At 39.0% G+C, this 14,433-nt stretch overlaps 1 protein-coding gene across 9 annotated transcripts in view; it reads left to right on the forward strand.

The window, feature by feature from the left end:
- R3hdm1 (R3H domain containing 1) overlaps positions 1-14,433 on the forward strand; it is a 122,204-nt gene that overhangs the window by 89,499 nt on the left and 18,272 nt on the right. For all 9 annotated transcript variants that reach the window (XM_051147305.1, XM_051147309.1, XM_051147312.1 and 6 more), the window contains 2 exons: positions 5,558-5,712; positions 12,145-12,296. In XM_051147305.1, coding sequence (XP_051003262.1) covers positions 5,558-5,712; positions 12,145-12,296 — 307 coding nt within the window. The remainder of the gene's footprint in view (positions 1-5,557; positions 5,713-12,144; positions 12,297-14,433) is intronic.

The following is a 14,433-nucleotide window of genomic DNA, read 5'->3' on the forward strand; positions in this document are numbered from 1 at the left end:
ATGATTTTGTTCTCTCAGCTTGCAGAACTGCTGGTGCTGTCCTCAGAAAGTCCTGGAAGAAATGGAATAATATTGCAGCACTATAGTCTTAACAACGAAGGGAGTGTTAAAAGCACCTACACTGATAACTAGGTGTTAGTTGATTCTGTTTGAAATCTCTTACTATTTGTGTTGCTTGCTTTTCAAAATACTTGCTTTCCCACCAGATGGACAGATTTCTATAAAAGATACCTTGCTTTTCTCTAACTTTCTGGTTATTTCTAAATAAGAGAAAAAAATTTTAAATGTTATACTGAAACTACTTTTAATAAAGAATAATTTATGTTTCATTCAGGGGTATGGTGTATTGTGTCAGGGTATTGGAAATGCTCTTTAGCATCTTTTTAACTCAATGGTACCTTTCTTTCTCTAGGAAACCCCTTCTCCTTCCTTACCCTCAGTCTCACGCTTGGCAGTCTTCAGACTATACTTTTGAGACTATGTACCCTTCCTCTTGCCCGAAGGGTTAGATAAGGAGCTTGAGCCAGAACTTGAACCGTTTGTCATAGGTGACACTCCTGACGACGCAGGCTTGATACTATAAAATTGCTTAGTTTAAACAGAAGCTCAGAAAAAAATTTCAAGCAGCACGAACACTTTTTAAGAATATGAATTTTATTCAACATATGTACATAAAGTGAGGCATGGATGTAATTAATGGCCTAATATCTTGTGATACTGAGTGATTAATGGCTTGATTTTCCTAAATAACAGATTCTTATCTGTGTTTCAAATACAGTATTATGCCTCCACCATGTTTGTATGCTTTCCATGTTTCTAACTTTCTTTATGATTATAGTAAACTTTGGCAAAAGATCCCACAGTTATCTTGCATTATAGAAAGTTCAATAATCTTTTAATATCCTGCTCTTTAAAAAGTATAATCTGAAATTATATAACTGTTAGCCATTTCCTAGGTTTTGAAATTGCTAGACTGAAGGATCAAACATTCTGTTATGATTTCCAAAATAAAAACAACTCAGGTATCTGTCCTAATACCATTAAATTTTACCTTCTTCGTATTAGTTACATAAGGATAATATGTTAAATTATGGTTTTAGTTGTGATAGTCTTAGGTTCTGTTGACAATATCCTGATGTCTCCTACCAATATGGTTCAAACCTGGTGTGTTTTCCTCCTTAATGCTAAAATAAATGAAAAGCAGCTCTGTGGATTGTGGGGAAAGTCATTGCTGCAGACAACCCCAAGACATGAAGCAAAACAGCTTTTCTGCTTACGAAGTATCCTAATGAAAGCAAACTTGGGCTTACTGAGTAAGTCTGACATCGTGGCGAGGACAGCCAGCATCTGGGAAGATCTTCTATAGACTCATCCAGAGTATAGCAACAAAGTCCTTTTAAGCCCAAGCAGCCACAAGCAAAACCACACTGCTAACTCCTCCAGACAACTGCTGTAGACTGAAAGGGGAGCATTCAGGATGGGAGGGAGGCACAGAGCTTCAGGTGGACAGTGCTGAGAATAAAGACATGTACCACCGTTCCTGGCCTAATCGTGTCTTAAAATGTGTTTAGAGACTGGAAAGATGGCTCAGTGATTAAGAACACTTCCAACGAACCTGGGTTCAGTTCCCAGCACACACATGGAGCTCACAACCATCAGTACTTCCAGTTCCATGGACCCTTCTGCCCTCTTTGGCCTCCTTGGACACTTAGGACACATGGTGTTCAGACATAAATTCAAGCAAAACACCCATACATAAAATAAATCTAATTTTTCAGTTAGTTTCAGATTTTGCATATTAGATACAAATAAGAGTTTTGTTGTCTTCTTAATCAGTTCAATACTTCCTGGTTAATTATATGACATTTGTGTCTCAGCTGTTGGAAGAGAGATTTAATGAGTGACTGACAAACACGAGGCTGTAATTTGTATTTATGGAATTAGCAATTTAGTGAATGTGACTGGATATACTTAACATTAACTGTTGCCATCAGAAAGCATTTACTAAACATGAGTTGTGAGAAACTGGCCTTCCAGCACAACATGCCTAAGTTTGTGTAGGAGAATATTTTAAATTGTTTTTTATATTGTTTTAAGTTTAAATATTGAAATTCTACATTTTAGCTGAGTGATAGTTTAATATACATTGCTTTCTTCTAAAAGGACAATGGTAGGTGTTGAAATGTCTTTCTTTACCCTTAAGTGATATATCATTTCCATTTTTATTAACAGTATATAGAAACCACAAAAGAAAAAATTAGCAAAGCAAGTCTGTGTTACCAGTACATTTTGGGGTGTATTCTGTGAAACAGTACAGAGAATTGGCACAAGAGATTGACTTTCTTAGGGGGAAAGGTACTTTTCTTTTAAAGTGCCTGCCATTCTTATTTTCAATAAATCCACTGTTGGTCAAGGACACATTGACAGTTTATTAATCTGCTTATGCATGAAGTATAAATATAAAAATGTACACTCAAGAGTCAGTGGGATAAATGGGTTAGTTTCAATCTAAAAGTAGTGTGGTCCTCAACCATGCCATCCTCCTCACACTGGATCATCACTTGACTGGATAGAAAAGGAAGTTAATGAAGTGCTTCTACCTTCCTCTCTGATCCTCCACCTCTGTGTGTACCTGTAAGGGCCTTTCCAGGTAGGGTGATCTAAGTGGGGAAGACCTCGCTGCCTGTAGGTGCAACATCCCAACAGCTGGGCTTTAGAAATGAAGCAGGGATACGGGAGCAGAAAGCCTGACACACGCATTCTTTCTCTCCACTCCTTGCTCTGCCCTTCTCTCCGTGACGGACTGAAACCATGAGCCACAACAACCCCTGCTTCAGAACATTGGCACTAGGAGGGGCTGCCTGGTGTTCTTTGAAATCTAGAAATATCTATTGGTTTTCACCACTCTGCTCATACACTGTTTCTTCAATGGGATTCTGTTCTACCTTTATCTTGGGCTTTTCAGTCCACACACTATCTAACTAACTACTACATACCTTTCTGTTCCTCAAACAGAATATTTTCCCCTTACTCCAAACCTTTACTTTTTGTTGGAATATTCTTTTTCTTTAAGCTAAATGACAGACATTAATACCTCCATACCAGTAAGAATTCTTAGCCCTCTTTCACAAGACCTTTTCACAGTCTCATGGTTGTGTTGTCTCGGTGTTCTTATTTTATTTGAAAGATTGTCTCATTTTCATTGTTTATGTCACCCCATTGGCAAGTATAATCCAAGTTCTCCTTGTAAGTGATGCCTGTGGTGGGTGTTTTATATTTCCTCTTACCATTATCTCCAGATGTTAATGGTGGTGTTAGTTTTGTGTGCATGTATATGGCAATTACTAAAAATGGAAGTGGAAATTTAGTGATGCAGATTCTGTAATGTACTGTCCAAGTGATCCTACATTAAACCATGTGACATGGTGTCTGTAGCTCTACATTTGAAAATGAGTATCAGGCTCTTTTCATAAGAGAGTTTTAGAAAAGATATCACCAAGACAGGTCTCCAAAACCTCACAAGCATATGTAAGGTTGTTTGTTTGGGGCTTGGTTTTTTTGTTTTGTTTTTGTTTATTTTTAAAAAACTATGTTTGCATTATTGACTGGCTCCCCCGCCCTCCACACACACTTTTTTTTTCTTCTTTAAATAGACGACCTTGATCTTTTTAAATAAACTGTAAGAATAACATTCAGACTAGGAGTTTAATTCATTGGTTTATAGGGTGCTTAGCATGTGAGAAGTCATGTGTTTGATTTTCCAGCACTACTCAAAATTCTAAAAAGTTAATAGAACACTTGCTATTTATTGGAGAAGTATGGCTGCTTAATTTAAAATACTATAAAATTCAATTATATTACAGTGAATTCTGCCAGAAAGGGTGTGTGTGTGTGTGTGTGTGTGTGTGTGTGTGTGTGTCTCTGTCTGTGTGTGTTTGTGTTTTGAAAGGTGGCATCTCAGACATAATATCTTATGGTCTTTTCCCTTTTTTGTTCCTGTCCTTAGTTTGTTTTTTGTTTGGTTGGTTGGTTTTTGGTTTTGTTTTTTTAAGAATAAAATTGTGTCTTGGCGTATTTGTATTGATAGTGCTTATAATTTGTTTATTAATTTGAAGTGTTTGTCATTTGATAAAAATAGGATTAAGTGTAGTTAAAGCAAAGTCATTCTTCACTGTTGCCTTCTGTCCATGTCCAAACTTAAGCAGTATAGGAAGTGATGAAAGAGGAGGCAGCAGACAACAGAGGAGAATCTGGAGTATACATTTTTAGTGCGAATTTAGAATGCCATGAAGTCAGCTGCACTGATCCTCCCTGCTGACCATCAATGCCAGGGGTATTGGCATACTTTCTCTCGCTTTATTTAACAAGATACATGGTACAGCCAGAGACAGGATCTCATCTGCCTGTAGCTGCTGAAGTCCAGGCTAGCAGCACTGTTGTTCTTTGTAAAAAGCTTTTTCAGTGCCCTGCAGCTAAGTGATAACTGGTTTTTAATCCTTTTTTTTTTTTTTAATGAAAAAAATGTTGGTGATGTTTAGAAATCTTTCTTGTGCTAACTGGTATTCATAAATGTTACTAGACTGGAGAACAATGCAATTGATTAGCATTGTAGATTCTTGTAAGTAAAAGTTTGCTTCACAAAAGTAAACTTATGTTCTTACTACAGTTGGCAATCAATTTTAATCTCCTTCATGATCTGTTTCTGTCAGATCAATTTAATAACACAGTGAGAAAACAATCCTTAAGAAAGGACTGACTAACTCCAATCACTTTATGTTTCTGACCATTCCTAAATAGATTCATGTCTTGGTGTGGTTTCTTGTTTTTTTGTTTTGTTTCTTTTGGTCTTAAAAAAAAAAAAGTGAAGCCAGGGGCAGTGCACACCAGTAATCCCAGCACTCTGGGAGGCATAGACAGGTGGATCTCTGAGTTCGAGGACAGCCGGTCTACAAAAGAGTTCAGGACAACCAAGGCTACACAGAGAAGCCATGCCTTGAAAAAACAAAAAGGGAAGGGGGGAAGCTATTGTAAAAACCCATTCCCTTTTGTCCCCACTAGGACCACTGATTATATGCAACATACTCAGGTGCCCAGGTCTGCCTACATCCATGCCACATTCAGAATTCTGCTCCCCCTAACTTGAAGTCTTAGTGATTGTTGGGGATTTTTTTGGGTTTTGTTATTTAAGGAATGAGACATTTACCTTTTAGACTGCGCCCTAACAAATTATTTAGGGCATCCTAATCCACAGAGATTATTAATATTAAGCATTTTGATACAAACTGCATAGTGCTTGTTCTGTGTAAGCCAAGTTTATGAGTCAGTATATTTCCTTAATATAGGAGGAGGAGAGAGAGGGGAAGGGGAGAGATTGAATTTTTTTTTAAATAAATTTGGGGAGAGGTGAGGATTTTATTTGTAAATATCATAGGCTTGGAGATTTGCTGATTAAGTAAAACTCTGACACTTTTAGGTCATGCAGTTTGCTTGAAATACAGAAATATACTGTTATTTACAGTAAACTCGAAACAAGATTTAACTCATTTTGCCATTACAGGTTATCAAGTTATGTCCAACCAGCAGCAAAACTACCAAGGAATAGTTGGAGTTCAGTCACCCCAGAGTCAGAGCCTCATGGGAGGCCAGCCAAATAGCACTGGAACTCATATCCAAGGAGTGGTCATCCCATACCCCTCAGTGCCATCATATCAGGTATGTTTGCTCCCACCTGCTTTAGGGATAGGTGATTTCAAATCAACCGAACCTCTAGCTCTAGTGAGACCACACACCGTAATCCTAGCATGTAACAGGCTGAGACAAGAAGAGTGCAGGTTCAAAGCCAGGTTGGGCTGATGGAGGGGGCTCCATGACAGCCTGACTACATTGTGTTATTTCTGTTCTTTGGTATCTTTGTTTGTTCTAAATTGTTGGTTTTGGTTTGAGTTTTTGGAATAGGGTCTTACTGTGTAGTCTAGGCCAGCTTGGAGTTCACTTTGGAGCCTAAGTGGCTTTGAACCCGTAGTTCTCCACAGGCGTTTGCCAGCACACTCAGTTACTTTAATGTCAGCGAAGTGCTTCTGTAAGAGAACATCATCCTATGAGTTTTGTTGCGTATATCAACTTCATTTACCCTCACTTTATAAAGTATTGGAACCAGATTGATAATGGCCTGTAAGTTTCGCCATGGTACTGTGTTTCCAACTATACAGCTGTATAAGCAAGTATCTTTCTATATTGTGCCCTTCCCTAGAAAGTCTTCTTTGGAGAGAGAGAGGAATAGAAAGGAAAATAGAAGTAATGAGTAAGTGTTTGATATAGTAAGATATGGTTATGCTGATCAGAAGTCCATATTTGTAGATTTAATGTGTATGTGGAGTTTCCCAAATGAGACTATTTACTTCAGTACCAAATTTTATGATTTATCATGTTTTTTAAATGCTATGATAGGCTAGTCTTGGTGGTGCACACCTTTAATCTCAGTACTCAGGAAGCAGAGGCAAGCCAGATCTCTGTGAGTTCAAGGTCATCCTGATCTACATATTGAGTTCCAGGACAGCTAGAGCTATATTATAAGACCCTGATTCAAAACGAAAACCAGGCTGGGCATGGTGGCGCACGCCTTTAATCCCAGCACTCAGGAGACAAAGGCAGGTGGATCGTTGTGAGTTCAAGGCCAACCTGATCTACAAAGCAAGTCCAGGACAGCCAACGCTACCCAAAACTAAAGAAAGCCATGAAAGGACAGGCATGGTCATATACACATTTAATCCCAGCACTTGAATGGTAAGGATAAACACATCTCTGTGGATTGAAAGCCAGCCTGGCCTACATAGTGAGTTCCAGGTCAGCCTAGAATTTGAGAATTTGTCTCAAATAATAAAATACAAATGTCATGGAGTTTGATTTATAGATCTAAAACAGAAAGATTTAATGTTCCCCAAATAAACAGACCTTTATTATGATGTGATATACTTTCAGAAATTTGCTTTTCAAAAACTTCTTTCTTCTTTAGGGAGTGTCCTAGTTGGCTTTCTGTTACAGTGATAAACATGACCAAAAGCAACTTAGGGAGGAAAGGGTTTGTTTCATCTTACAGCTTACAGGCCATTTATCAGAGAAGGTGCTCCAGCAGGGTAGAGACTTAAGGCAGAAGTCATGGAGAAATGCTGCTTTATGGCTCACTTAAACACCTATCTGTCCAGGCCCACTTGCATGCATTGGTTGGTGATAGCATCACTCATCAAAGCTAATGCCCACAGGCCAGTCTGATGGATACAATTTCTCAGTTGAGATTCCCCCGCCCTGTGTGTCAAGTTGACATGCAAACTATAGTATAGGAAATCATTTCTGAGTGGGTTTGATTTATTAGCCTCCTGGTTTTCCATAGCTAAAGAATGGAATGTTAGTAAAGAAGTCAAAAGGTCCTTTTCATTCTAATAGGAAAAAGAAAAAAAAAAATTACTATGAAGAGAAAGTGTACATAGAGTCTGTCTAACAGAGGTAAACAAATTGGTGATCTTTTTGTACAGACTAGTAACAGATCAGAAATGAAGCAGTGAACATAAGAAAGGCCTGCTACCAAAGAGTGGGCAGCTAGAAACCTTCAGTGGTCATGTGGTGCGCACTTCAGAAGGCAGACGTGGGTCCCTTTGAGTTCAAGGCTAGCCAGAATTACACACAGAGGTCCTGTTTAAAAATATCCTTCAGTGGGGCTGGAAAGATAGCTTCGCAGTTAAGAGCACTGTCTGTTGTTCCAAAGGACCTGGGTTCAATTTCCAGCACCCACATGGACGTCTGTAGCTCCAATTCCAGGGGACATGCAGACAAAAGACCAATGCACATAAAATAAAAATGAATAAATCCTTTTTTTTTTTTTTTTTTTTAATAGCCTCCAGGGCTGGAGATGGCTCAGAGGTTGAGAGCACTGGCTGCTCTTCCAGAGGTTCTGAGTTCAATTCCCAGTAACACCACATGGTTAAATCTTTTTGTTTTTGTTTTTCGAGACAGAGTTTCTCTGTGTAACAGTCAGTCCTGGCTGTTCTGGACTCACTTTTGTAGACCAGGCTGGCCTCAAACTCATAGTGATCCCGCTGCCTCCGCGTCCAGAGTGCTGAGATTAAAGGTATGCACCACCACACCCAGCACATAAATCTTTTTTAAAAATTACCTTCAATTATTTTAAAAAGGAAAGTCTAGGCATAAATTAGTTGTAAAGCTATTCAGAGGTGGGGAAGGATGTAAGTAAGCAGTTATATATACAGTGTGGAATTTATCAAGGTACTGTGATGAAGTAGTCAGGAGGTTCTAGCTTTGAAGCCTACAGGAATTGTAAAAGGGAGACACATCTTTTTCTCTCCCTATTGTCCTCTATGCCTTTTATAGTAATGTCCATTCTGGACCTAGTCACATAAACTTCCCCATACCTAGACAGACAGGGTTGGCCCAAGGCAGAATCACTGCCTTCCAATCTAGAGTATCAAGCAGCTCTTTCTGTGCTGCTGTTAAAGATGCAGATAAGAGATATCTCCCCTTGACCTTTAGGCACTCAAAATCTGCTGAGAGAATTGTCACTTTAAATTAATGACTTTGTTAGTATCATTTCTTTGTTGTTGTTTTTCAAGACAGGGTTTCTCTGTGTAGCCCTAGCTGTCCTGCAACTTGCTTTGTAGACCAAGCTGATCTTGAACTCATAGAATCTGCCTGTCTCTGCCTTCTGGATGCTGAGTTTAATGATGTGTGCCACCACCACCCTGTCAGTATAGTGATTTTTTAAATTTTTTTAAAATGTATTTATTATGTATACAGTGTTCTGTCTGTATATCAGAAGAGGGTACCAGATCTCATCATAGATGGCTGTGACTTAGCATGTGGTTTATGGGAACTGAACCCAGGACCTCTGAAAGAGCAGCAGTTCTCTTAACCCCTGAGCCATCTGTCTAGCCCCAGTATAGTGATTTTTAAATGGAGCTAGATGCTGAAAATAGTTCCTTTGCAGGGGTGGTTTTTTTTGGGTTTTTTTTTTTTTGTTGTTTGGTTGGTTGGTTGGTTGGTTTTGTTTTATATGAGAGGACATGTTTTGGTAGTTCTGGGGATTGAAGCATTAGCTTCTACTGTAGCATACATTTTTCACAAGTTCTCATGTATATCAAGCAATCCTCATACTGGGTGAATGGTTAGAGGAAGTGCTGTGGCTGTTTGTGAATGGAAGCTTCCTTTGTCGTGTTTTACCGTTTTAGGTAGATAAATAAAAATAGTGATAAATTATCACCTGAAAAACAAGCTAGGCCAAATGATATGTCTTTAAGAGTACGCTCTGAAGCCATATAGTTTTAAGCAGCATCCCCTTCTGTCTCTTCTGGAATTCAGATTTTATTGTTTTGTTTTTTGAAACCAGGTCTAACTATGTAGTTCTGGCTGTCCTAGAACTCACCATCTAGACCATGTTGGCCTTGAACTCACAGAGATCCGCCTGCCTCTGCTCAAATTAATTAATAGTATACAATGTTCTGCCTGCATGTATACCTGCAGGCCAGAAGAGGACATCAAATCACATTATAGATGGTTGTGAGCCTCATATGGTTGCTGGGAATTGAACTCAGGACCTCTGGAAGAGCAAGCATTGTGCTCTTAACCTCTGAGCCGTCTCTCCAGCCCCCAAGTGCTGAAATTAAAGGCATTCACCACCATTCTTGGCAGATTTTTTTTCTTGTTAAAAATATATCTGAGTGCTAGAGAAATGGCTCAGTTGGAAGATACTGCTTCTTATGCAGTTATCAGGATCTGGGATCCATCTAAAGCACTCACAAAATCAAGTGTGCACACCTGTGATTTCTATGCTGGAGAGATGGAAACAGGGAGGTCCCTGGGGCTGGCACACCCAGCCTAGTGGGATTGGTGAATTTCAAGTTCAGTGAGAAATTGTGTCCAAAATATAAGATGGAGATGAATTGAGATACACCCAGTGTCAACCACTATCTTTATTGTACAAGTACCTACATGTACACACAAAATGTGTACAGACACAGAAGCTTAGTCAAATTGTTTTAATCAGCTAGATAGAGCTGTGATATAATTGGAAACAATCTCAGAAAAGTATATACCTTCTCCATAAACAAAAAGACTGAATTATGTTATATTTTACAAAGGTGAATATATCAGACCCTTTGTTTTGTTTTGTTTTAAATTTGGAGTAGATGCACCAAGGGGGAAAGTAATTAAGAGTTGACTTTGTATTTTGAGATGATGACTGGTTGGAGGTTGCATTTCAGTAATATTTTACATAAATAAGATTTAAAGTTAATTAACCTTTTTATAAAGCCGGGTTTCACAGTGTATTACTGACTGGAATGCAGTACCCCTTTAGAGAAATTACTTAATTCCAATCAACTTAAGTATAAATCAGGGATGTTGCCAATCAAAGTTGCACATTTTTGTAGTCCTAGTACTTTAGAGGCCAAGGCAAGAGGATTACAGCAAGTTTCAGGTCAGCTTGGTCTGCAGAGCAAATTTAAAGCCAGTTAAAATAGCAAGACCCTGTCTTAAATAAGACCTAAACAGCAATTGAAAACTTGAAAGCAACAAAAAAATTCCCAAGAATGTATGAAAGTATTTTTCTTAGGTCATTGGGATGTTTTAATGAGATAATACACAAAGCATTTAAAACCTGGCAATAAGTGCTCAGTAGTATTCACCATCACTTGTGACATCATCATCATAAGTTTATATGTTACATGTATTTAATAAAAACAGTATAGCCCACTCTAATTTTATGGTGCATTTATAAATCAAGAAACCTCATGATGACTCTGTGGTTTCTGATTTAGCAACCAGACAAGACTGTTTTAAAATTATCAGTATTATCAGTATTACCAGCTAGGCTGGGCTAGCAATCAATCAAGACACTGACACTTGTTATATTTTAAAATAGCCTTAGTTAACCTGGGGCAGGGCAGATATTAATACTCTAACTACTCCCATAGTGAGGCAGGTATATCATACCTTCCTCAAGCCCATGCCATCTGCTTCTACCAATTTCTATCAAGCTACCTCCCATTCATAATCTCAAATACTTGTTAATGTTCTTTATCTGGGCCTGATTCTCCATCCACGCTGGCCATGTGCTTCTCCTCTATCTAGCCCATGGTGGCCTTCTACTCCTCTCCCTTCAGGTCTCAGGTCTCTCTCCTTCCTCCTCATGGCTCTCTTTTCCCTTCTTCCCAGAATTCCTCCTCCCTCCCCCCCACCTTAGCCACACCTCTATCTCCTCTGCCCTGCCCAAGTGGGATGGCTCTTTAATAATTAAAAGGGTCACAGAGACAGCAAGCAGTAATTAGCATCAAAATACATTAGACCATCCCCCAACAAGAGAACTGAAGAAGAGTGTTCAGATTTAGCAAAACCATCCTGTTTCTCATGGAAAATTAAATTTTTATTTCCCAGATGCTTGCTGAGCTAAAAAATCCTTCAGATTTTGTCTCTCAGATCAGATCAGTCTCTCCTTGCCTCTGCTGGAGACACATTTCCAGCTTTTCTGGTATGGAACTGATAGACCTCAGAGCAGTTAAGTCATTTGCCCAGTGGTTTTTAGCTAGTAAAGTGAGGAGATGGGGCCTCATCTGGACAACTGAGGCCCTGAATCTCTGCTATAACCTAATGTGCTTCACTGATACCCTCCCTGAGTCCTGTCAACTTTGGCTGAGGTATATTAGGTGTCTGTTCCTTGTCACATGACCATCCTTTTGCTTGGTGTAGTGATGTGTAAAGTGAAGCTTTTGTGTCTGGCTTTGAGTAAAGTCTTCCAGCAGAGTCTTTGCTAGATTTGGGTCAATCAGTAGAGGCTGAGAAATTGTTTTGAGACTGTTTGAACCTTGAAGAAATATGATCTCCCTGCAAAGTCTGCACTTTAAAAAACAAAAAAAAAAAAAAAATACTTTTTTTAAGGATAAATCATGTTTTTCAGAATCGAATGCACTTATCCTATTTTATGATTCATATGAGTCAGTCAAAACTAGAGCTGGTCCAAGGGCACATAGACCATTGTGGTGGTTCTGTGGTGAGCTCGTTCTCATTTATAGGCACTTGACATGAACATCTGCAGGGTTTAGAAAAATCACTTTTCTATTTAAATTGTCTTTCACGTTTTAGGTTTCACTGCCTCAAGGTTCTCAAGGAATTGCCCATCAGACTTACCAACAGCCTGTTGTGTTCCCTAGTCAGTCTAATCAAGGGTCTCTGCCCACAGCAGGAATGCCAGTCTACTACAGTGTCATTCCACCTGGCCAGCAAAGTACTTTAAGGTGAGTGTGATTACAAAACCTACTCCGCTAGCTTCCCATTGTTCACAGGAAGTATAAAGTTGACCAAAGGGCTACATTTAACTAAATTACTAAAAATCATTTTCTTTTATAAAACAGAAAAGGTATGATGCTATTGAATAATTTTTTATTTATGTATTTTTATTTTATGTCTATGTCGTTTTTCTCCATGTATGTAAGTGCACCACATGTGTGCAGGGCCCAGGGAGGACAGAAGAGGGCATATGGATCCCCTGGAACTGAAGATACAGATGGTTGTGAACCACTACATGGGTGCTGGGAACTGAGCCTGGATCCTCTGCAAGAGCAGATGTGCTCTTAACTGCTGAGCTGTTCTCAAGCCCCTTTTCTACTAATTATTAAACACTTGTAGAAGCTAAACATCCCAGCCCCTTTGAGGTAAAGCTGTTTACACAATGAAAATAGAAATTTATGTGAATTTTAAATCTTTGAAAATGCAGCCTGGGCAGCCAGGTGTGGCGGCACACACCTTTAATCCCAGCACTGGGGAGGCAGAGGCAGGCGGATCACTGTGAGTTTGAGGCCAGCCTGGTCTACAAAGCGAGTCTAGGACAGCCAAGGCTACACAGAGAAACCCTGTCTCCAAAAACCAAAAAAGAAAGAAAAGAAAATGTAACCTGGAAAGATGGCTTAGCAGTTAAAGAGTACTTGGTGGCTCACAACATTCTGTAATCCAGCTTCCAAGGATCTGATGCCGCTGGCCCCATGACCCACATGCACATACCTACACTGACATAATTAAAAATAATAAGAGTAAGGGCTGGAGAATCATCTCAGCAGTTAAGATCACTTGTTACTCTTCTAGAGGACCTGAGTTTGGTTCTCAGCATCTACTTCTTGCAGCTAACAGTTGCATGTAACTCCACCTGGCTTATACACAAATACAAATAAAACTTGGAAAGAGTAATTTGTAGGCCTGGCTGGACTGGAACTCACTATCAAACTTGGATCTGCCTTTGCCTCCCAAGTGCTGGGATTAAAGGCCTGGCACATTATTTCCTGGTGTACTTCCTGTTACTGCTGCAGGAGTACCCTTAATAGGCTTCTCCCCCCTTTGGGACATTACTCAACTCTTCCTGACTGACTTGTGCTATATGCTTGACCTTAGAACTATTGTTCAAAACACTTGTTTTAAGTGATTTTTCTGCTATTTTACCCTTCATTTTCCCATTTGAAACCTGAAATTCAAAAGCATAATACACATCTCCTGTAGTTTTTAATCTCATAGGGCAGCCTGATGTACATAGAAATCTTAATTTTAGAATTCTTTGAAAATACTTTGTATTATAGAATCTTTATGAAATGATGATAAAGCCAATTTTAAGCCTATCTCTTTTTTTTTCTGCACACTCTTTCCTCCTTTTTGTGTCCTAGTAACTCCCAGTTGTGCCTTAGTAGCCCCCAGATGTGTCCCGGTAACTCCTGAGTGTGCTTTAGTAACCCCCAAGTGTGTCTTAGTAACCCCTGAGTGTGTCCTAGTAACCCCCAAGTATGCCTTTTGGTCCTCCTCCTTATGCCTTCCTTGAATGCTGTATTTATATTTATATTATTTGTTTGTTTTTCTGTTTGGTTTTCCTCAAGCATCCTTAATGTAACTGTTGGTAATAAAAGTCTGTCGAAGTGATTTATACTGGTTGGTATAGTTTTACCTTTGTTATTAAAAGTTAGTTCCTAACACTTAGCCTAAAAAGGAATAAAAAGTAGTAAGACTGGCTGGAGAGATGGCTCAGAGGTTAAGAGCACTGTCTGTTCTTCCAAAGGTCCTGAGTTCAGTTCCTAACAACCACATGTTGGCTCACAACCATCTATAATGAGATCTGGTGCCTTCTTCTGGCATGCAGGCACACATGCAGATAGAATACTGTATAAATAATAAATAAGTCTTTTTTTTAAAAGTAGTAAGACATAAGTCCTCAAATATTCCAGATGAGTGTAGTCTTGAGATCTGTACAACACTGTGCCTACCAATAACAATATGTTATAATAATATGTAATAATAATATGTTATACTTTATAATGTTAGAGTTTGGGCTGCAGATGTAGCTCAGTTGCTCTTGTGGAGGACCTGAATTGGGTTCCCAGCACCCATTAGGTGGTT

This window comes from Acomys russatus, chromosome 6 (genome assembly GCF_903995435.1).
Source record: "Acomys russatus chromosome 6, mAcoRus1.1, whole genome shotgun sequence".
Taxonomy (NCBI): Eukaryota; Metazoa; Chordata; class Mammalia; order Rodentia; family Muridae; genus Acomys; species Acomys russatus.